This window comes from Pleurodeles waltl, chromosome 9 (genome assembly GCF_031143425.1).
Source record: "Pleurodeles waltl isolate 20211129_DDA chromosome 9, aPleWal1.hap1.20221129, whole genome shotgun sequence".
NCBI lineage: Eukaryota > Metazoa > Chordata > Amphibia > Caudata > Salamandridae > Pleurodeles > Pleurodeles waltl.
This window is the reverse complement of record NC_090448.1, coordinates 1147113666-1147137489: the sequence shown is the minus strand read 5'-3', so window position 1 is coordinate 1147137489 and position 23824 is coordinate 1147113666. Positions and strand designations below refer to the sequence as shown.

The 23824-nt window shown below is 45.2% G+C and overlaps 1 protein-coding gene across 3 annotated transcripts in view; it reads left to right on the top strand.

The window, feature by feature from the left end:
- The first annotated feature begins 10089 nt into the window (after nucleotides 1-10089).
- The window catches only part of ACTN1 (actinin alpha 1), a 223456-nt gene continuing 209721 nt past the window's right edge, over nucleotides 10090-23824 (top strand). For all 3 annotated transcript variants that reach the window (XM_069208968.1, XM_069208967.1, XM_069208969.1), the window contains exon 1: nucleotides 10090-10352. In XM_069208968.1, coding sequence (XP_069065069.1) covers nucleotides 10251-10352 — 102 coding nt within the window. In that variant the 5' untranslated portion in view covers nucleotides 10090-10250. The remainder of the gene's footprint in view (nucleotides 10353-23824) is intronic.

Here is a 23824-nt window from a genome sequence, read left to right as displayed (position 1 = left end):
TAATGCTACATACTTAGTTGAGCAGATGTGAATTGTCTGCTTTGTCTTGTTATGCGAGTGAAGGTATGAAAAGTTAGTAGAAAGGAGCAATTGGATTTGACAGGCACACAGCGACGCGACTGTTCCTGAGGCTGTGAATACAATAATGAAGCCGTGTCCAGTCAAAGCCAACTGGACTAAGGACCTGATTTAGATGTTGTGGACACAACACAGCGGTGATGGATTTCCCATCTGCTAAAATATAAATCCCGTTATGTCCTATGTGATTTAGATTTTGGCGGATGGGATTTTGTCACAGTTGCGACAGAGTAACCTGTCCTCCAATTTCTAAATCAGGCCCTAAGATTTCTAATTGTAAACAAAATGAAGTGACTCTCCTTGGGAATACCTTGATCATATAAAAGATGTGTTTGAACATTTCTCTAGCATTGCTAAGTCTGCTGAAAGGGCTCTGGAAGCTGTTGGAGGTGCTTTTGTTCCAGTCCTGCTGAGCTACAGGAGCATCTCTGCGTCATTTGCATTGGGTGGCGGACCAATGGCTTAGCTGTCGCTAACCGCTGTCTGACAGAACAAGAAAGGAATAAGGAATCTAACAAGCCTAGATTGACGTCTTTACAACTGCACTGGTTTCAACAAACAGCTAAAAGAATGGGGGGTGGTAGGTAGATCCAATAAGAGGGGGTGAGCAAGGGGCAGAAGGAAGCCAGGGAGATTCTGCCCTACCTCTTGGGCCCTCGTGTTTCAGGCGTGGACAGTTGGATAGCTGGAAACAGAACTATTCCAATCTATTCTCTAATGCACCCTCCAATTTGAAAAAAACGAGTTTACCCTCACAGTCGAAACTCTAGGCCTTTTTTAAAGTTTGGTGGATGGGTTACTCCATCACAAATGTGACGGATATGCCGTTCGCCGTATTACGATTTCCATAGGATATAATGGTTTTATAAAATGGCGGATAGGGTATCCATCACGTTTGTGACAGAGTAACCTCAAAACTCTGAATCAGGCCCTCTATTTTCTGGAACACTTTGACTGCTCTGTAAACAGCTTGATCTCGGTAGACCAAAACACACCATGTGTGAAATGTTTTATTAATGTGAAACCTAATTTATGCTGTATTAATACTGATGCAAGCCGATAGCCTTAAAAACCTCTGAATGCACTCATTGCTGCTCTCTGGCTTGTTGAGTTATGCAGCTGGCATTTCAAATTCCTGTGTCTCCCATAATATTACCCATCTACCTCCGTAACCCTAGGTCCTATCACAGATCAACACTCATTTCTATTGAGTCCCATCTCTCTTCCAAAACTAAAGGCTACAGATCTTTTTCTGGTGATTGTGTTTATATGAATGTTCTGAAAATAGTTAAATAAGGTTCAAGCTGTCGCATGTGTGCCTATCATTGTCCTGATGACGTTGAATGTAAAACTATTGTACTGAAACCTTTTGTTGACTTCCTTTAGCAAGTACCTTCTATTTTGTGATCTGAACCTGCAAATGATGTTGGATGTGTACTGTCCACAGAGCCGGTAAAGGTTAAGGTAAATAGAATGAACAATTGTCACCATATTCTCTAATATCCGATACAACCCAGAAGCACAAACCGGTTCTTAAAGTTTTGCTCTTCCAAGGAGTTCCAGTACCTACCGTAAATGGGTTTGACACTCCTATTTTACTGATCAAAAAGCCTGGCAAGGACAAATACAGGTTTTTGCAAGACCTCTGAGCTATTAATGCTGTTGTGATACCCAGTTTTCCTGTTGTTCTTAACATCGCAATCATACCGTCTTGTATCTCAGACACTGTCAAATGGTTCACAGTAGTAAATCTTTGTTCAGCTTTCGTCCCCTGGAATGGTCTTTTCCAGTTCCTGCTCAGTGCAAACACTGCTGCAAAACTCAAATGGAATGCCAGCCTGGATGCATGCCAGCCACAGCAGGAGAACCGTCCAATGAAATTCTCTGACCTTGCTGATGTCTCTGTGCCTGTTAGCCAGGTATCTCCTGCACAACTTGTTCGTGCTTCAACAATCAGTTGTGCTTCCTCAGCTCTGGAAGGAGCATCTAATGCCAACTTTCCTTAAGTTTTCTGTCAGCAGGGTGCAGCCTCCCGCCATTCCACCAGTGCCTCCTCCTGCCCAGCAACCGGAAGCCCCTCCGCTGCTTGGTACCTCAAAGAGCTTTGCCAGCCTTCTTCGCTACAAGCATTGTAATTTGGCTGCCTGTGTGGCTCTGTTTAAAGGACCAGGTGATTTATGCCAAGAGAAAATACATACATCCTGCCTGTCACCCCCAAGTTTGGTGACCCTTGTATAGTGAGAACACCTCTTTGCATCTGTTACACCAAAACTGACAAATTCTCAATCTTTCCTTTTGCTAGATGTATGCCGCCTTGATGCTCAAACAGGCATGCCAAGTGGGCGTGCCTTCCGCCTGGGAAAATGGGAACCTAGCTTCCGAGCTCCATTGCACTGCTAAACTTTTCAGCTTTTTCCACCAAATACCGACAACCTTTCCATGTTCCAGACCCATAAATCGGGGTCGGTAGATGAGGCGCATCATCTCAGCTACTTGATGTCCTGATTTTTAGGCCTTCTGCGAAGAACGATGAACAACACGTGGACTTTCTGAGATGGCAGTGGCTGCCTGGTCTCAAAATGGCCGACGCGAGGATATTGCCACTCTCTACTCGGTGAATCACACAAGGAGACCTTGTGGCTGATATTGTAAGGGCTTACCTCACATACTGTTCATCTCCTCACCTTGATTTTTAAGATGAGCAAGGACCCTACCTCGCTATCTGTTCTCTCCTGAACTGTGACTAGGTGATTAGATTTCTAAAGAATGATTAAGGAACTCATGGTAGTTGTCTAACTCAGGATGCCCGACTTCCAAATGGCAAAATACTAAAGTTGCAACAACAATTCTTTACACATCTGAGAACTTTCACCAAAGTATACCAACTCTGCCTTACATAAGCCTCTCCAGTGTTACACCAATGTATTTGCACCTGTACTCCACAATCTACAGTGTTTAATCTACTTTACGCTCATCACCTCCTCACGGAAGGCCATACTCCTTACCCTTCTCTGATCCTATCTTGAGTAACAATGACAAATCCTCAAACGTTCAACACCACATCTGTGAATGGTGGAATCCTTATTTAGATGGTGTATGTTAAAAACACTGTCACTGGTACCATCTGCCCATATACACCGCTCCATCTCCAGGATTATTTACCACAGTGGCTGATACTACACCTCACAACCCTAAAGGCACTAAGGTCAGTCACAAAGACTCAAAACCAAGACAAAAAAGATCCAAACAGGAGCCCCGAATTCCAGACTCCCCAATCAAATCCAAACTGGTTACTGGTCCCCCGCTGGATCTTATAATACAAAAACTTGAAGGACTTGAAGTCCTAGCGCAGTCCACAAAATCAAGGACAGACTTGATGCAAAATGACCTGCCATGCATTAAACAAGTTATTCATCCACTGAGAGGAAGAACGTCAGAAGCTGAATCAAAGATAATCATCCTTGAAGATCACAAAGCGAAATCATCCAAAGACCAAACTTCCACCATACATACAATTGTGCAACTGGAAAGGAACATCATTGATCTGAAAGATCAACACAGAAGGGAAAACCTTCGCATTTTTGGCCTCCCTGAAGGCTCTGCAGACCAATCTTTATTCTGCTCTTCCTGTGTGAAAAACTTAATCCCCCTACTTTGGCAAATTAATTTCAAACAAGACTTGGAGATAACCCGTGCTCATAGGTCCCAAAGTATAAACCTAAGACCCTCTCCTACCCTAGAGCACTTATCTTCAGACTTCCACCATTTCTCACACATGACACAAATTATCTCCCATTCGAAAAGAGTTCAAAAAATCACCTGGCAAGATGTCTCTGTAGGAATCTCTCAAGACTACTCTAGAGACACTGTAAGAAGGAGAAAAGCATTCCTCGCAAAAAGAAAACTCCTCAAAGACCTCCCAATACAGTTCTCCTTCATCGGTCCTGCTTGGCTAAAAACTATCTTCAATGGAAAACAATCTTTGATGAACCTAAAGACTTGGACACTTTCATATCTGAAATACAGGACTCTCAAATGTCTACCTGATACTGAATATCTGACATCAATCAGCCAATCTCATATGAGCATAATATTCCTTTCCTAACTTCGTAAGACACTAATCAAAGTACTCTTATTAACTACTAATAGATAAGACATGCTACGATTTCTTTTCATCTAGACCTGTAGGTCCTAGTTGCTATACTGTCATCATAGATGACTTACCATTCGCCTGATGTTGGACATAACTCAATTCAACCCAACACAACTCAACTAAAATGATCTCATTCAACTTAACTTTCATCCTTGCAGAATTGCCTGCTACCTATTGTCATTTGAGCCCTGGTTACTTAGCCATCGTTGTTCATGACTCCCGCCATATTAGCCTACTGATAATCCTCTGTACCGTGCAGTCGATACTAATCATATGAGCCGGATATATAAAGGTCTACCTACCTCTCACGGATCTGTTCTCACACTTACCCTACTTTTATGTTTGGAACTACTGTAATCATGATTCTATCCACCACTACCCCTAAGACACCTTTACAACGGGTGACCGTCTTCTCATCACTACCACGTACTCCTCTTTGTAACCATGTTAATGCATGCATTATAATTGTTGAATTGTTGCACCTCACTACCAACCGGTCTACTCCTATGCGCTCTTTAAAGACTCTAGATGTTATAGCTCTTACCGTCATAAGCTTGAATTTGGTGACTTCCTACTAGAGCTCCCAATTACATTGTTTGCTGAATTTCACAGAATATTTCCCCATGCTTTACTAATGTTATTAATAATGGCTGAGAGAGAATTACAACTTTCTCACAAAGCTTGCACATTGCCTCACGTGAAGAGATTAAACCTTTGCACATAATGTTATTTTGGAGTAAAACGTCTACTACCTTCTGTTGTTATTGCCTACTATGGCCTAGCCCTCTAGCCTCGTAGCTGCGGGGCCCGGCCCCTCATGGCCTCCACTGCCTAACCACATGTTTTTGCATGGGTGGGATGAGGGTGAGTTATTATATTTTGGATGGGATTTAACTTTTGCTTTTGGTTTTCTTTTTGTTTTCCTTTCTTTTCCTGCCTCTCTTCCCCCTACTGTTTCACTCTCTACCCTCACTCCTCTCTCCCTCCAGTCCCCTTCTCCTCTTCTCCCTCTCTCTCCTCACTTGTAAACATCTCTACTTCCCTTTCTACCTCTTTCCCTTAGGGTGAGCAACAAGACCTACATTACACCCTACTGCCAGCCTCCCTACCTGCAGAATCTAAAGATCTTATCCCTCGATTTGAAGGGGTTGATCACCCAACCAAACACCAGAAAACCCTAGAATACTGCCACAAATTGAAAGGCCACATAATTCTCCAACACAAAACAAAAGTTGCTCTTAAAAAAGCCATTCTGCTACGCAAAGGCTGGGTGAGCAGCACGACATGGCCTCCTGCCAATAAGAAAAAAATGGTGTCATCACTCCTATGTCAAAATCCTCCGGCCTACACGCCAATTCTACTTAAATGGATTCAGAGGGTAGATACCTCGTAACTAGTCTACAAAAAGATCATACTGAAATCTGTGTCATAAATATATACAGCCTCAATAAGGATAATCCTAATGTCTGGCTTCAATCTAACAAAAAAACTAACTCATCCCGGCAAAATCTAGAATAATTTTAAGGTGGCGATTTTAACCTCCCATGGGATGGAATCCTCACCAGAAGCTCCATTTGCACTTTCAGATCCACCAAAGCCCACAAACAAATGCTAAACTTACCCAATACACACAGACTGAATGATATGTGGAGATGCGCTAACCCCGCCAGCAAGGTCTTTACATTTTTCTCCCATCCTCACAATCGTTTTCATGTATCGACTATATTCTGGTGGACGATTATCATGTCCCATTTGCCTCTAATCATCTACTGAACTAATCCTCATGGCAGATCGTGCTTGCACCTCGATTTCATATGACGTTGCGCATTGTGCCATTAAAATAAAATCCTTGAGAATGAACAATCTCCTTACCGAAGACCACACACTCAAGAAAGCGATCAAACAGGAAAACATACACTACTTTGACCATAATACGAATTCTGTCCCAAACCTCCAAATAATTTTGCATGCCCTTAAAGCTACCATCCGAGGATACATGTTCGAACATCTGTCAAGCAAAAATAAAGTACATAATCTATTTTATTTAAAAAAAGAAAAAACGGGGGCATGCCAGTGGGCCCTGTTCCCTTTGTTGAAGATAACCAATCAGGGATGTTCACAAAAGTAATTTAAACATGTAATTTACTCTTACACTTTTGAGTGATTTTATTACTTTTGGGTGTTGACTTACATGTCTCTGCCCCGTGAAAGAGGAGGTGGGGAACAATTTGTAAGTGTAAATTACTACTGCCATAAAAGAAACAGTAGTAAGTCCAGCACCACACATGGCCAAGCACCGATACTGCAACACCCTACAATAGAAAATGATAGCCGTAGGGACCTTAAATAAATCCCCATTAGGAATAATTGTAAATTACATTACATTATTTAAAACATTGAAAAATGTAAATAAATATAACATAATGTTTTAATAAATTATTAATAGTAGACTTTTATTATTTAATTACAAAATATTTTAACACCCTTTTAAAATGTTTAAATTAATGTCACATTAACGTTTATTAAAATATGAGTAAATTACTTTTAATTCATTCTATGCATCATTTTAATAATTATGCATAATAAAATGTTACTGTTTAACTTTAGGTGGAAATTATGTTTTTATATATAAACTTCAGAAAAGTGTTTCTTACTTAATTTAATACATTTAAAGTAATTAAAGATTTAATTCAAAGTTAATAATAGCTACTACTATTATTTTCTATGGGAGGGTGTTGCAATACCAGTGGTGGCTGTGTGTGATGCTGGACCTACTCCAGCTCCGAGCTGGAGTAATTTATTACTGTTTTGGGTCCCTTGTTGCTGTAGTAATTTTAGAGGTGCAGCTTGTGAATAGCAAGGTCTTGCTCTTTTGTGGGTGGGTGCATGCACCTCCATAAAAACCTCCATACTCCTCCCTAAACCTCTCCCATTTAGTAGTAAGTACGCCTCTATTTCCAGCCACTTTACTTCTTCCATTCCACATTTACTACTAAGTAGTAAAGTTACATGAATGGTAGCCTACCCAAAGAAAAGGTGGAACAGGTGGAGGGAGAGATTTACACTCAAAGGTTTGTGAATAGCATTTTGTAGTTCTTTAGTAGTATGATTGTAGCACTATTAAACGTACTAAAAAATGCACTTTGCGAATAGGCCACAGTGTCTTTAATTATATCTGTGTGGACGCTTCCCGAGGAATGTGAAAATGCTTGTATTTCCCTTGTAGATCAAGGGCTTCCTTTTTTCTAACCAAGACATCATGCCCCCTGCTACTCACCTTGCTGACACTGCTTATAAAATGACTTGTGAAGCTCGAAATGACAGCATCTAAAAGAGCTACCGTGAATGCAATGTGTTTCTTAAAACCCTGTCTCATTCCAGGCTGCACTACTATCATTATTAACTTCTCTCCGGTGTCCTGTATTCCAGCAGATCCTCTGGAGAGCAACTTGGTTCTTATTTTGCTTGAGTCACCCAAGCCTATACCTGGCTACCCACGGCTGGTCAGATTCTGTTTTCGTGCTTACAGCACCCCCATCATAGGGCATGCTTCTGCTCAGTACCCGCACCGTGAGAGATTGCCCGGGGAAATATCTGAAACTGTCCGTTTCTTTGTTATCCTGTTCCCCTTGTAAGCAATAGGACCAATGGTCCATGAAGTTCAAACTGCGGCTACATTTTTAGTATAGCTTGCCAATATCACTGCTATAGCTTTTGTATTACTTTCTGTTCAAATAGAAGCCCAAAGGACAGTCGTTCTGCAAAACTGGATGGCTCTTGATTTTGGCCTGGCTTCGATGGGTGGCTTTTATTCTATAGGATCAGAATGTTCCTCATTCCTACCAAATGGTTCATTGAACATACGAGGCCAGATTGATCAAATCTGACATTGTTCAAGTTTTAATCTTGAAGGATGGGTATATGGTCTTGGTTAAAAAGCACTTTTGAGGATTTGGGACTGACGTTTAAAGCGATAATTCTGGTATTTTTTATGCTTACTGGAAATAAAAAAGTTGCCTTTGTCTTTCCCCCAGTAAACAGACATGCGAGAATTGATTTAATTGAGTTGCTTTGAAGGTTGTGCAATAAACAGCACAGAAGGGAGGGGCTGCGTCTGCAAGAGCGGCAGCCATTCTCTGGATCGATGTAAAACCAATTCTACCAGGTTTTGCCTCACTCTTGTACCTGGCAGGACAGAAATGTGTGAGCAGCTTGCTCAGCTCTGAAAGTTTACATGTTTGTATTATTTTGAAGATTGAGTATGTACTATCCCACAATTTCAGTTTCTGTCTCTCCATAGTTATTTTGTTTTGGTTTTGTCATGTAGTTAACACTGCAGCCATCCACATCAAAATATATACATTTGTGCATATGTGCTCCTGATTTATGCTTAATGAGTGCGTGGGGATAACTTTGTTGCCTGGCTCTGTGATTCACAGATTATTTTATTTTGTTGGTAAGCAGCTTCAGACCTCTAATTCGGCATGAGCACAGATTTCTTTGACAGTCCTGTTCGGGCATGGGGGTGTCTCTGCTAAAACCAACTAGTACCTGAATTTCAATATTTCTGTATTTTAAACAGTCTGGAAATGGCATGAGCTGGTCACCTGAAGTATGTTAGTTCTTTATAATTTGTGGGAGCCTACAATCCCTATAAAAAGCCTGTCTCTAATTCTCCTATTTACAGGCAACTTGTAATGTCTCTAGTTACCTATAATAAAGAGCTCACTTAGTTGCGCTAATGCAGTGTTATCACAATTGAGTTCTGACGTCACAGTCCGTGCTGCCAAGGTCAAAGGCAAGTTACTTGTTATAATTACAGACACAATTTAAACAGGGAAAACAGGAACTGGCTTCTTTTACTTTTTCCTGCTATATTTCTGTAATAAGAAAAAATAACCAGTGAAAAGGAAATTTTTATGGCAACATGTTTAGTCTTTTCCACGCTACGTATATTGAAGGGAAGATAACATGACTTAAATAAAAATAATTCTAATATTTAAATACTGTTTTTCTAGTATGTTTAATTTTTCCATACAGATTCAGCTTTTATTCTTCTTGTCTGCAATAAACATGAAACAGGAAGACATTAAGGATTTATGGGAAAGCTGATGATGGATGCATATTGTAATAATTACAGCAGAGGGCACGTAATCCCATTTAAAACTAATTTACAAGATTTTTAATGTTCTGTCTAGGTTCCAGGTCATAGCTGCATAGCGTGGTACAACTAAGCACCAAGGCTAAAATTGAAAAAAACATTCTCCTGACAAGCTGCGTTTGGTCAGAGCATGCTCGATGTGTATGAAAATGAAAAATTCTGACAAAATAGTGAATAATCCTCTAAACTTCGAGCTTGTAATTATACGGTGGTGCCCTATGTTTTTTTTTTCACGCGGTGGCAAAATGCGGTCAAGGGGTAAGAGGCAACAGATTTTAATAAGGGGGCGAATTAGAAGTTAGACTTTTAGTAAAGTGTTTTTGAAGTAATCACTTCACAGACAACTATTGATAAAATGAGGAGCTGCTTAGTCAAAGGTCTTTCACTTGAGCCAGGTGACCCTGCCCAAGCCCCTGGCTGCTACCGTCAGCCCCCTAACAGCGTGGAAACGTCACAAAGTGCGGGTCCCAAGCACTGGGTGTCACGTGGGCTGAGGGGGCCTGGCCGGGCACTCAACCTAACCCCGGTGCTGCAGGGGGAGCTGACTGACACCGGCGCGCACCAATAGCGGGGCAGCAACGTTCGCAAGGGAACTTTTCCCAACTCCATCGCACCAATCGCGCGCCAGGGGCTGGGCGGTCCCGCGGCCGGCGGGGCGGACCCGCGGCTCTGTGCGCGCGCCCGGTGGGCGGGCCCCGAGGTTAGGTTGAGCCCCCGCAGAGGGAGCAGCCTGCGCCCAGCACAGTGTAGCTCCGGCTGCCTCGTGAGTTGCACAGTGGAGGCGGCAGCAGTAGGGGGGAGGCCGAGACCCGCAGGGAAGCATCTCCCACACCACGCACCCCGAGCCCGGGAGCCAGCATGGACCACTACGACACCCAGCAGAACGACTACATGCACCCGGAGGACGACTGGGACAGGGACCTGCTCCTGGACCCCGCCTGGGAGAAGCAGCAGAGGAAGGTGAGCCCAGGTCGGGGGCTGCCCGACCTCCACCTCCCGTCCCTGCGGTCACTCGGGCTAGGAGGGCGTTTGTTTTCCACGCTGGCTGCTGGGGGAGCGGGCGGGGGCAGAGCTGCTAATGCGGAGAAGGTATTTCCTTTTCTGCCCCCTCCTCATCCCCCGCAGGTCGGTGTGGCAAGAGCAGGAGTGAGTGAATCACCGCTTCCTTCCACTGGTTCTGCGCGGTGGTTTCAAGTTTCTGTGATCAGAGCCTGGCTTTGATGTCACAGGCTTCTGGAGGTGCTGGTCAGTTTCACGTCACGTAGTTTAACTGTGGTCGGGGCTGCAAACTTGTCATTTTACCCTCCTAGAACCCGAGTGTATCCCTTCTGTTGATATCTGTTTGTCAGTGCAACATTCTAGCGCTCGAATGTGTCTGTGAGTGGTATCGGACCATGTTTGAGCTCTGATTGTCAGCCCCCCCCAAGATAGAACCCGAGTTTGCCCCCAAGTGTATCTTGTGCTCTCAGCTGAGTGTCAGTTTTACCTTCCTGATCCTGAGAATACCTTGTCTATATATGAAGATCTAATTGTCAGTTTCAAGTTCTAGAACCCGAGTGTATCAATTGCCTGCGGCCTTGTCCACTGAGATGTGATTGTTCAAGATACATTCTAGAACCTGACTGTATCACTATCTTACTGCCCCATGTGCTGATTGCCATTTTTCCGAAGAGACCCCTACTGTAACATATATGAAAATCTGATTTTAAGGTTCACGTTCTAGAACCAGTGTATCCCTTCCCTGTGGTATGTCAATTGCTTCACATTCTTAGAACCCGAGTGTGTCCCCACCATACCCTACAATCCGTTGAAAAGCGATTGCAGCCTACACACAACTTAAGAGTATCCCAAGTGCTATACTTCATGATCTAATTGTCGGCTTCACCTTTTACAACCGAAGTGAGGTCTTTCTGTTCAATCTATGGCGATTAGTTGTTAGTTTCACATTCTAAATCCGAGTGTTTTTACTAATGTACCAAATGTTGCCTTATTTTTGTCAGTTTGTATTCATACAACGCCTGCTGCCTGGGTTCCACTTTAATAGTGCACAACATATTGCTATGGTATTCTTGCTATCAAATATTCTAGAACCCAGGCAATCATGTTCTGCCAGCTATATTGACGTTTGCACAATTTAAAACTGTAACGTACCCTACTACACGCTATTGGGTTCTGCCAATTACATTTTAGACCCAGGTGCATTGGTGCTGGGCCACTCCTGGTATCTTGTCAGATTTACCTTCTGGAGCTCTGATTAAACCATACTGTGACAGCTTTTGAGCTCTAGTCTGTCACCATCCCCATGCTCTAGAATGCAAGGGTAGCCTGCTGTAAGACCTCTGGGTATCTGATTGCCTTATTCACACTTAGAATGGATCCGTGCTGCAACCGCAGTGAGATCTTATGGACAGTTTAGTGTTTGATAACCTAAGTGGGCCCAAAAGGTTGCTGCCTTAAGTATGTTTGTGTGAGATCCATTGAAGAACCCCGAGTGTGCCTACCGCTGTGATACAGTGCATCACACACATGCTAGATTCGGGATTGCACATCTCCTGATGGCTTGCAGGGTTCTTCAAAGTCGATCCTGGAGAGCCGGGTCCATGCCAGGTTTTTAGTATATCCACATTTAGAAAAAAGATGTTTCAGAAATCTACATTTTTCTAAATGTGGATATGCTAAAAATCCGGCTTGGACCCGGCTCTCCAGGACCGACTTTCCAGAACCCTGGCTTAGGGGTCTCGTTTTTACTAACACATTCTCGATTGTGGTGGTTCCAGGAATAGACGGGCCCTGAAAACTGAGAGTTTGCTTGGATTCATATGGGCCCAGGGGAGTGGCGCTGGCACTGTCTAGATTGTGAAGGGGTTGTGGCAGGCACCTTCAGCGGATTTACAATTTTACATTCCTACAAGGCGCCCAGTGTTGCAATCCTTACAATACCTGGGATTTCACAATGTTGAATGTTTATTCTGCTGTCGCCTCTGAAAGATTTACAACTATTGCATTTTCATTTCCTTGGGCTGGTCTATCTAGAATGTTGCAGACTCTGAAGAGTTACCTTTGAAGAACAGATTGCCCTTTCAGGGTCTTGAATAAGGGCATTCCTATCTGAGCCGCAGGTCTAATAACAATTGTCCATGTCATACTCCATAAGATACCCTTCCTTACAGTAAAGAACAGCTTGCTTGCCCATTTCCCTTTTCGGGAATGTAACTTCACATTCTAGAATGCAGCAGGCAGTGCTTCTGGCATAATCACATCCCAAAATGTAGCCACCAGCTCTGGTGGCTTAGTTACATTATAGTAAAAAAAAAAAAAGTCAGTTTTGCTGGTATAGCTTCACTGTATAAAAAGGCAGGCAGTTTTGCTGGTATAGCTACATTGTATAAAAAAGGCAGGCAGTTTTGCTGGTATAGGTACACTGTATAAAAAAGCAGACCGTTTTGCTGCTATAGCTACATTGTATAGACAAACAGGCCGTTTTGCTGGTATAGCTACATTGTAGAATGTATCAGGCAGTGTTGCTGGTACAGTTGAAGTCTAGGAAGTAGCAGCAGTTCTGCTGCTACAGTTGCAGTCTAGAATGTAGCAGGCGGCTCTGCATGTAGCATGTGTATCGCCTTCTGGAACGTGTCTGACGCACCTCGTTCTAGAATGTAGAAACAATGGTGGTAGTCTATTTCTCATCCCTTGTAGAATGTTGTCTACTTCACGCTCTAGAACGTTCACCTTTTAGACTGTAGCTGACGGCGCCTCTTGTTCTGTTCACATTCTAGAATGTAGAGACTAAGGTGGTCTGTTTCTCATCCCTTATAGAACGTCGACTTCTTGACACTCTAGAACTAGTGTTTACAGTGCAACAGTGTTGCTAGTCAGCTTCTCGTAGACGTCACGCTGTAGCCTAGAGGGTCCTGCGTGCAGTACTTGGGGGTCACGCACACACGTGGAATAGTGCAGAGGCGAGAGGCCCGGCCATCTGTCAGTCTCGGTTACCTGTGCTATTTATTACATTATAGCTGACATATGGCACGGGCCGGATTACAGCTGATAGCGTGCATTGTACGTCCACCGCGGTGCAAGCCCCTCCTTCATCAGTTCTGGTAAATGCCCTCCCACCCACTTCCATCTCAGATCAACGCCCCTCTGTCCTGACAGCTCCAGGCTAACTTGCAAGGGGTCGGGTAGATGCACGTTGTATTGGCAATGAAAAAAGCGCATTTTATGTTTGTTCTCGATTGTTTAAACCCGAATAATTGAGGGAAAGTCGCACCCCGCCTCGAAATATTTGCACTCATTTTTTTCTATATATTTTTTGCTGCTTTGGAAGGCAGGAAGCGCGGCTGAGCTGTGATAGGAAGTGGATGAAATGGACTCCACGGTGTAATTTACTGCTTCTGCTGAGGAAGCAACAGATGTGTGCGCCAGCCTGCAGCCATTGTGCAAGTGGGGGGGGGGGGGGGGGCACGTGAGTGTCCTGCCTGCTGTGTAACAGCACGTCGCTGCTCACGTGCACCCTGGGCAGCAGGATCAGTCCCCACGCCGGTGAATGCACCCGGAATGCCTGTGATGGGGTGAATGGAGTCAGCTCTCCCGGTTTCACCCTCTTCGTGCGGCTGTGTATAAGGTGCAGACAGACACCCCTCGGTCCGGTTTCCTGTACCCCCCAAGAGCCCGCCTGTTTGAGGTTAAGCTGCAGAGACCTCCTTCCAGCCTCCAGGAGGTTCCGCGGGTCTGTCTGGGCCTCTCCTGGCCGCCACACCCCCTCGTGTGTAGGGGACCAGGCACCTGTGCCAGTGTGGGCTTTATGTAGGCTTAAGCTGGCTTCCTCACCCCCCCCCCCCCACCCCTCCAAGTTTGCAGGGCATTATCTATATGTATAACTGTCTATGTGTACGTTAGCCGTCTCCCTGCACCTCCCCCACACGGTTGCAGGGACCACTTCGTTTGTATATCTGTCTAAACTAAAGCTGGCTGTCTCCCTCTGCAGTTCCCAGGGTACCTTCATGTATGTCTATAACATTTAATATATATATCTATATATCCGCCCGTTTGCAGGCACCTCTCTATATGTGTATTGTTTTGGCTGAAGTGCCCTGCCCTCTCCCCCTCCCCGCATGCCCTTGCCTCCGGTTTGCAGGAGATTACTCGGCGTATCTGTCAGTCTTGTCTTAAGCTGGCGGTGCCCCCTGGTAGCCCCTTTTTCCAACGGGCCCTATGACCCTGCCTGCACCCCCCACCCACCCCGCACACACGACGTTCCAGTGGACCTTGGGTCTGTCTGTCTCGACTCGAGCCGGCTGCGGTACCTCCCTCAGCCCCGGGTAAAACATTCCTACAAGTCCGTCAGAGAAGGCCCCGCCCTCGGCGTGTTGTGTAAACAGCTCACAGCATACCTTGCCCCCGCCCCGGGAACATTTCCTAGTTTTCATCCCCGCCAGTGCCGCGGTTTGGGGCGGCCTCGGCACCCAGCGCTCGTGTCCAAAAATGGTAACATTCATCCCTTGTGCGTCAGGGCGCGCTCAGGAGGATCCCGCCTTTTTCAAGCGAAAGGCATCCTGCATTAGATCACACTCAGGAATCCTCATCTGCCAGACGTTTCCCTCTTAGTCACCGAGAGAGCGCCCCGTGCCACAGACACTTCCAAATCGGGCAACTCCGCGCGCCCTGGCCCAGATGCCAAAAGTTACTTTAGTTTCTGGGCTTCTTGGCGACAGACTCATTTGATTTACAATGTTAATCTTTGCAGTGTGGCAGCTCGTCCTGCTGAGAAGCGTCCGTGAGGGCACTTCCGAGGCTGGAGGGAGGGTAGTGGCGGGCGAGAGACCGAGGACTGGCGCCCCTGGCATGGGCAAAGCCAGCTGGTTGCACCAGGCAGAAAACTACACTAGTATTTCCTCCCCCACTCCCTTATCCCGTGCCCGCATCGCCGCAACTCTCTCACCTGTGACCAGATTTTAAGGAGCAAAAACCGGGCCGGGTCAGACATAAAAGAAAGACTAAAGACATTACTCTCACTTTTATATCTGGCCTGTCCCGTTTTTTGTGTAGCTTTGTAAATGTGTGTTTATTTATTATATATGTGTGTATGTGTGTGTGTGTGTGTGTGTGTGTGTATATATATATATATAAGAAGTGACTCAAACAGATGATCTCATTAAAGAACAAAAATATATTTCTACTACAATGTTTCAGCTTCCGCCTTCCTCAGGTAGTACAAGATGGTCTGAGCAAACCATCTTGTACTACCTGAGGAAGGCGGAAGCTGAAACGTTGTAGTAGAAATATATTTTTGTTCTTTAATGAGATCATCTGTTTGAGTCACTTCTTTCTTGGATATTACATTTTCTTGTGGCTCTTTGTATCCTTTGGGATCCAGATTTTTGCCCTGGCTGGCTGTTGTTTTCTTGTGATCCTGCATCTTCCTGTGTGTGTGTGTGTGTGTGTGTGTGTGTGTGTATATGTATATATATATATATATATATATATATACACACACACACACACTTAACAGACTACATATATATAATTATCTATGGCTTGACCACCCCACCCACCTCTCTCTGCTTCCCACTCATCTCTCTGCTGGAAGCAGACAGATAAATTACTTTAATTATGTCATACGTTGTAGGCGTTTTTAACTTATGCTTCCCTATGTGATTTGACCTTTGTCCCAAAAACCGGGACATTTACTTAAAATTAAGAGAAGCGGCGGACACCGGGACAGTTCTCTAAAAACCAGGACTATCCGGGGAATTCCGGGACGTCTGGTCACCCTACTTGTGACCCTTTCACCCTCCTTTGTTCCAACATGCCACAAGCATGGACTCCCACTTCTCCTACTTTGTAGCTGGGGTTGGCCTCCAAGGGATCAAAAGTTACTTAAGAAGTGGTCACGTCTTGCCTTTAACTAGTCTCCTTAGTGACTGATTTGCTGTACCTTGTTAAACCGACACAAATGAGCTGAAACCCTCGCGCAGGTAGTGTTACCAGGTAAAGATGACAAAATAATGAAGTAATACTGTCACAAAGGGTACTGCATTAGGTCGCATAACTTGTCTTTTATTGCTGGATAAGTTAGCCAACGCTATCACATAAAATGATCATTCCCTGCTGCATAAATCCTGTAACACTATATACATGACATTACTTAAAGAAAGCCTTAACCTATTCATATAGTCATCAGAAAGTCAATATATAGATTGTATTTATTCTTGCGGCCATTTAGTCATTGGCCGGTGTTGTTGTTTATCAGTGTACATAAGATGTCTAGTAAATACAAATATGTACGAATCAAATGAGCAGAAGTAACATAAACACCAAGTTGGACCTATAGCCTGTTCATAAGTTCAACCTGACAATCGCTGCTTGTCTTCTGTGAATAGCTAACAGATGCAGTATGCATCGTTGTTGCAACCAGGTTTCGGTTGGATGAGACAATTTGTCATCAGCCTTCTTCATACTAAGTTTACATGAAAGTATAGCGCCACATTGGTGAGGATGCCTCAAAGCTCTATCGATATTTTATTAGCTGCACGTGTGTCATGATACAGCCGCAGTCCCTGAAACCAATCCTCCGTGGTAAATGGTAGGCCCCCTGTGCACTTTTCAAGCTGCACAGGCGCTATATCCGCTGAGGTGCTTGAAGATGTATGTAACCAAGCAAAGATGGCGCGGTCGACTATCTATTTAACTGTTTGCATCACCTGGCCTATGCCATCAGCTCATGCTGTCAATAGACTTCCTCCGTTTCCTCCATAATGTCAGTCGTCCTTTACTATTACCTGAGCCGCTAGAATTATGCACCAGTGGAAGAACAAATTATGTGGCAGGTTAGAGGAAAAGCCGTATTATGTGGCTTAGCGCAGCATAGTCCGATGCACTATTATTTCACTCTTTTGTCATATTGGCACACATGAATAACGTCTGGGCGAATATTTCACCCCTATTATCAGTCTTATACCTAAGTACTGCCATCAGTTACTGAAAGGTGACCAGGAAACCTGTGCAAAGGGTCTATCGCTGCCAGGCACCGTGTGTAGTATTTTTTTTTTTTTTTTTCAATAAGTAACATTTTATTCTTTTGAACTAGAAACACTTTTTTTTGGTTGAAATTTGCAAGTGAGGCTGGATATTATAGATTGTGTTGCAAGACGAATACATCCTACATTTCAGTGCTATGTGGTGTGGAAGGGAGGTGGCCAGGGGGGTCGGATGATCCTTCACTGAGGGCTTTCGACATGTGCTTTACCACCCAATGCATAATAAGCCACTTACTCAACCTTCCGGAAAGCGCGCTGGTCGTCAAGTGGACGAAGCGCTATACAACGCTACAAGCGAAGGCGTGGCTGGAGGCTGTCGTAGGGTCGTTAGAGCACGTGGGTGGGGCAGCTCGCTCAAGAAATGGAGTCGAACCCGCGTGACTATCAGAAAACAATTAAAAAAGTCCTTGAAAAAAGCGATTTTGAACCCTAGCCGCGTGACAGCGTGCGAGGCTGGTTCAGGACGGAAGAGTCCGTGAAGCACGTGGGTGATAACGGAGGCTGTTTGTGTTCCATCATCTCTGGGATGTGGTACTCTGCGGGAAGGGTCGGGGTAGCCTTTTTTTGCAGCATCACATAGCGCAAACTCGACCGGAAGGTATTGGACCGCTTTACATGAGCACTAGTTACATTGCACAAGGGCAGATGCAGTGTTGGGAGGCCCGGGGAGATTTTGGGCCATATTTTCACATTAACGCAGAGTGGGTAAAACCCTTTGATACCTCGGGCCCTAAGTGATTTGCCCAGAATCACAGGATCTTGAGCCGACGCCGAGACTCGAACCTGCCTCCCCAGCTCCATAGTCCGCAGCTCTGCTGGCCATGTGGGGTGAAGGCTGGGTTGGGAGATTGCTCAGTGCAGAGTGTAGGAATGACTGCATTAAAGCATTGCAGGACTGCTGAGCAGTGCCGGCCCTGTCCTATTAACGCATTGCAGGACTGCTGAGCAGTGCCGGCCCTGTCCTATTAAAGCATGGCAGGACTGCTGAGCAGTGCCGGCCCTGTCCCATTAACTCATTGCAGGACTGCTGAGAAGTGCTGGCCCTGCCCTATTAACGCATTGCAGGACTGCTGAGCAGTGCCGGCCCTGTCCTATTAAAGCATTCCACCCCTGTTGAGCAGTGCCGCCCTGTCCTATTAAAGCATTCCACCCCTGCTGAGTAGTGCCGGCCCTGTCCTATTAAAGCATTGCAGGACTGCTGAGCAGTGCCGGCCCTGTCCTATTAAAGCATTGCAGGACTGCTGAGCAGTGCCGGCCCTGTCCTATAAACGTATTGCAAGACTGCTGAGCAGTGCCGGCCCTGTCCTATAAAAGCATTGCAGGACTGCTGAGCAGTGCCGGCCCTGTCCTATTAAAGCATTGCAGGACTGCTGAGCAGTGCCGGCCCTGTCCTATAAACGTATTGCAAGACTGCTGAGAAGTGCCGGCCCTGTCCTATTAAAGCATTGCAGGACTGCTGAGCAGTGCCGGCCCTGTCCTATTAAAGCATTGCAGGACTGCTGAGCAGTGCCGGCCCTGTCCTATAAACGTATTGCAAGACTGCTGAGAAGTGCCGGCCCTGTCCTATTAACGCACTGCAGGACTGCTGAGAAGCGCTGTACATGTTTTGGAAAAGGCTATCAGCAGTGCTTGAAATGGAAAATTTAAAGTGCAGGTACTCTGTGCTAGAGTACCTGCTTGTTTCCGAGAAGTGCCGGTACTCTCCAATTAAAAGTATTACGCTTTTCTTGAGATGTGCCGGTACTCTACCTCTCAAAATAAAAAAATGCCGGTACTCAGTACCGGACAGTACCGGCCCATTTAAAGCACTGGCTATCAGGCCTGTGGAAGTAACAGCAGTATTCTACAAGTGTTGCAGTCTTGCTGAAAAGTGTGGTACTGACCTTCTAGAAGTATAGAAACCTTACTAAGGAGTGTGGTGTCCCTAAGGAGTGTCACTGGTACTGTCCTACTAAAAGTACACCCGCCCTGCTGAGAGGTGCTGATGTGTTCCTGCTTTTGGCCTCCAGTTGGGCGTCTGAGCTTTGCCCGCCCTGGTGGGTGTCTGAGGTTGGCCCACCTAGTTGGGCGTTGGAAGCTGGTCCCCTATTGGACTTTGACACTGGGCATTAGAGGTTGTTTCAAGCTAACATAAAACTTGCTCCTTTTTGGGGTTGTATGATGGAACCACGCGTGCAGCAACTACGCAAGCCTGAACAACGCAGTCGGAACAATGGCCGCGTTGTTTCCATGCATGCCTTTATAACGATGTAAAGACGTGTGGAAACGACATGCATGGTTGTCGCATGCCACCCTCTATCCTAAAATCAGAAGTACCCTGACCCCCCCAACCCTTAAAAAATACACCGATACCCCACCCACCCTGAGCCCTAAAATCGCCCACACTCCAAAAATAAAACACAACTTCTAAAAACAAAAATTACCCTGCCCCAAAAAACAGAAGTTACCCCCAAAAACAAAACTACCCAACCCCGACCCACCTCACCTGCCCTGAATTCAAAATTACTCTGACCCCCCCCCCCCCCCCCCCCAACCTGGCCTGAATACTAAATTGCCCCACCCGCCCCAAAAAACCTGACTCCCCCACCCACCCTGAATACAAAATTACCCCATCCCCGCCCCTTAAAATGCAGCCCCGCCCCCACGTGCCCTGAATACAAAACTACCCCAACCCTGCCCCAGCCCCACTTACCTGACCGTGTCCTCTCCCGATGGCTCGTCCCTTTTCTCTGCCTTAACCACGCAAGTGTGGTGTTCGGCACCTGCGTGGTTCCGGATCTTCCCCCTTTTTGGGCGTTGGGCTGGCTTCCTTTGGGCATAAAAGCTTGCTTCCTGGTGGCACGAACCTGGATTCCTTTGAGGCATTTTGCGGACTCCCTCTGGGCATCATCTGGCTTGCTATCGGCATCGAGGTTGCTTCACTCTGGCACTACGCTGGCACTGCTGGGCATCAGTGGTGTCTCCCTGTGTTTGCCTGGCTGTCCGCTCCCTAGGCTGGCCCCGTGTTGGCCATTGGAGATATCGTCATGCTTGGCCCCCGCTGGTGCCCTGTTGAGCTTTAGAGGTCACCTCTCTTCTTAAACTCTCTCTAGCTCATTTCATTCTTTCCGGCTCCTGCCCTGGCAGCAACGCCCTGCCAAGGCTCTGCTCCTGTAAACCCCTTGACAGCAGGAATTTCAACTTCGCCGAGGGTTGGAGGCCCCGCGCAGGAAACTGTGAATGGGTTTCAACATGTTCTGCTTCCAAGAAGCGCCGCTTTCCACTCAAATCTCTTTTATCCATTTTTTTTTTAACAGAGGAACCTCTGTGCACACTGAAGCAATACTTGTGATGTCATCAGGCATTGTCTTGTCGTCCTTGTGATTGGACGGGAGCATCCCTAGTGTAGCGAAATTTGGCAACATGTTTACTACCAACATTTTGTATATTTTATATGCTCCCCCTCCCCCCTCTTGCAGATCGGGATCCCCGTGTGCAAGGAATGGGCAATTCTGTGGTGTGTTCAACTTGTACACAGAAACCTTATTCTGCACAACCCTGTCCCTGGCTTAAACAACGATGCAACCACACAAGTCTGATAAATAATGTGGCTTTCTCACTTTTTAACATAAATGGACACCCCCAGAGTGACGTGGCAGGAGGTTTGGATTCTGTTAAATACAAGGTCTTGTAGATTGTGACTAAAGTCTGGTTTACAGAAAGTCTAGCAGCAAAGTAACACGGATAAACCACCCAACACGGACGAAAAGGAAAAAACACAAAGTATCCATGTAGCCAGGTCAGCACTCTAGCTGTGCTCTGACCTCATAATACAGCAGCCAATCACCACACTCCTGTAGTGTTCTCTGCAGACCAGCACGCGCACTCTTCTTCGCAATCAGAAGAACCAAAACGCTCGAAGAATTTTCCTTCCTTCCATTTAAAGGTCTGAATCACAAGAAATGATATTCAGGCCTCAGCAACTCCATTGAAGTGAAAAGGTTCTTTGGACAATTTCCCTTTCTTCCAAGGACACTAATTTCGGTGCAAAATAAAGGAGGAAAAAAACATAGAATTTTTGTGCAGGGAGAAGAAGGGTGGATCATTTTCGCCCTCTTGTCTTTAATAGAATTCCGGCTCCTTGCCACGTTATTAGGGGATATTTCCATCCTGGTACAAACCAGAGGCTCAATTATGACAAGTTTGAATCTCTGCTAAAATATTACAGGAAAATGCTGAATAAAAAGTCTTAAATGTAGACTCCTTCGACCAATTTGCTGCCTTCAAGATGTCCTTCAAACGTCCATAAGAAACCTGAGCCTTGGACGCCATGGCTTATCTTGTCGAGTGAGCCACAAAAAGGTAAACTTCAAGACCCGCCTCTGCCTTGATCATCTGGCGAGAGTGGAAGGGGAGGTTGAATCAAAAATTTATTAAAAAGAATTGCAAATTGTGAAGCTAAAGGAGGACAAAAAGTAGAAGATTAGTGTTCACATGGGTGGAGACGAGCAACCACACACAGATTTTTACTATCTGAAAAAGCAGGGTTAAAAACAGAACTAAACAATGCCTTTGTGATGCATAGCACGACTCCCCCCACCCAGCAGAGAAAGACCTGCTTTCCGCATCAAGAGCTCGGACATCCAAAATCAACCTGAAGGATAAAGTCAGTTTTCCTGCTTCAACCAAAGATATTCATTGTCATTTCATTCATTCAGATTTCATTGTTTGATGCCAGGTCTGGTAGCTTGGTGGAGTAATGCATCCACTGTAGGGGCCTGTGTTCGACCTCATGGTCACAGGTTCAAATCCTAGCTGGCCCACTCCGTCATTCAGGTGGATAAAATGAGTACCATTGAGTTGGGTAACAATTAACATCTGTTATTCAGTGCCAACATACCCTACTGGATGAACGTGCATTTTACAAATACACGTTATGTTGGTATTGTCAGGCTATGATAGAATTCATTCTTATACTAATCTCACAGCCCAAAAAGGAATATTTTGGCTTTAGTGGAACCTTGAGGCATATTGATTTTAAAGCTCTACATACTAAGAAGTGCTGTTCTACTGGTTCTCCTTCAACTAGAATGTGGCCTGCCGGAATTGTCGACCTATAAACAATCGCTGTCCTTCTTGGAAATAAAGATACCAATAAATGTACCACCTCCACGGGAGTGGCAGCTATCTGATTAATCTGTTCCACACACGCCAGCGAACACTGACTGCCCAGGCGTACTCAATACTGGATCTGGTGAAGGGCGCCCGGCAGATGCCCCAGTGGAAACAGGTCGTGAGGACAGCCCTGAGGATCCTGGAGGAGGAGAAGAAGAAAAATTAGCACTGTTCTTGGAAAATACGTTGGGAGTTACAGAACTTGAGGGTACCACACTCGAGATGGCCAAAAGGAGGTCTCTTCGACAAGAGATGCAAATCAGGACTGATCTGGCACTAAAGTCCTGTAATGTCAGTAGGGAAAAGCCTGACCTTGGAGAGGTCCCCACTGTTGCAGGAATGCATGCACCGGCTCCATTATGGGATCTGCTCTCCAAATGGAGATCCAGAATAATTTCGGTTTTAGGTGAGAGGCAAAAAATTTGAAGCGGACAACAAATATGGGGAGTTTAAAAAAAAAAAAATATATATATATATATATATATATATATATATATATATATATTTTCCGTCTTGAAGAATCCTGGAGTCTCTATCTGCCAAAGAGCTGGAAAGTCCTGGAAGATACTCCCCCAGAAACAGGATCCTTTTGTCTAGCCAAAGTGCCAGAATTCCCAGGCTAAATCTGTGAGACCCTTGGATCTAGCACCTGCCAATTGATTTATGTAACAGAAGGTGGAAACATTGTCCATCCGCAGGAGAATCCAACAGTTTATTTTGCTTTGGGGCTGAACTGTAAAGGAACTAGCAAGCAGTTCATTGTAGTTTATCTGACAATTATGCTTTAGAAGGGACGACTTCCCTTCTGTAACCGTATCCTTGTATCGAGCTTCCCAACCTGTTCTGCTGACGTCGGACTCGAACATGATATCTGAGGCCTGGCCAAAAATTGATCTTCCATTGAGAAAGCCACCACCCCAACTCCTATCTTGACTCTTAAGAAAGGGAAATTAATGCTGAGTAAGGGAGCCCTCCGGGGAGATGTAATGCCTTTATATGTCGGAAGGCCCGATACTGGAGTGGAGCTGGGAAAATCACTTGTATGGACGCAGATAAATTATCTGCAATCCTTGCTAACCTCCTGAGAGAGCGTATTTCCTTTTTTATTCATTTGACTTTCTTCTGTGGGAGAAAAATAGTTTATTTTACTGAATCTATAATGAGGCCAAAAGAAATGAAGTGTCTGGGATGGAACTAGAGTGGATTTCTTTTGCTTTATCTAAATCCTGACTGTTGCAT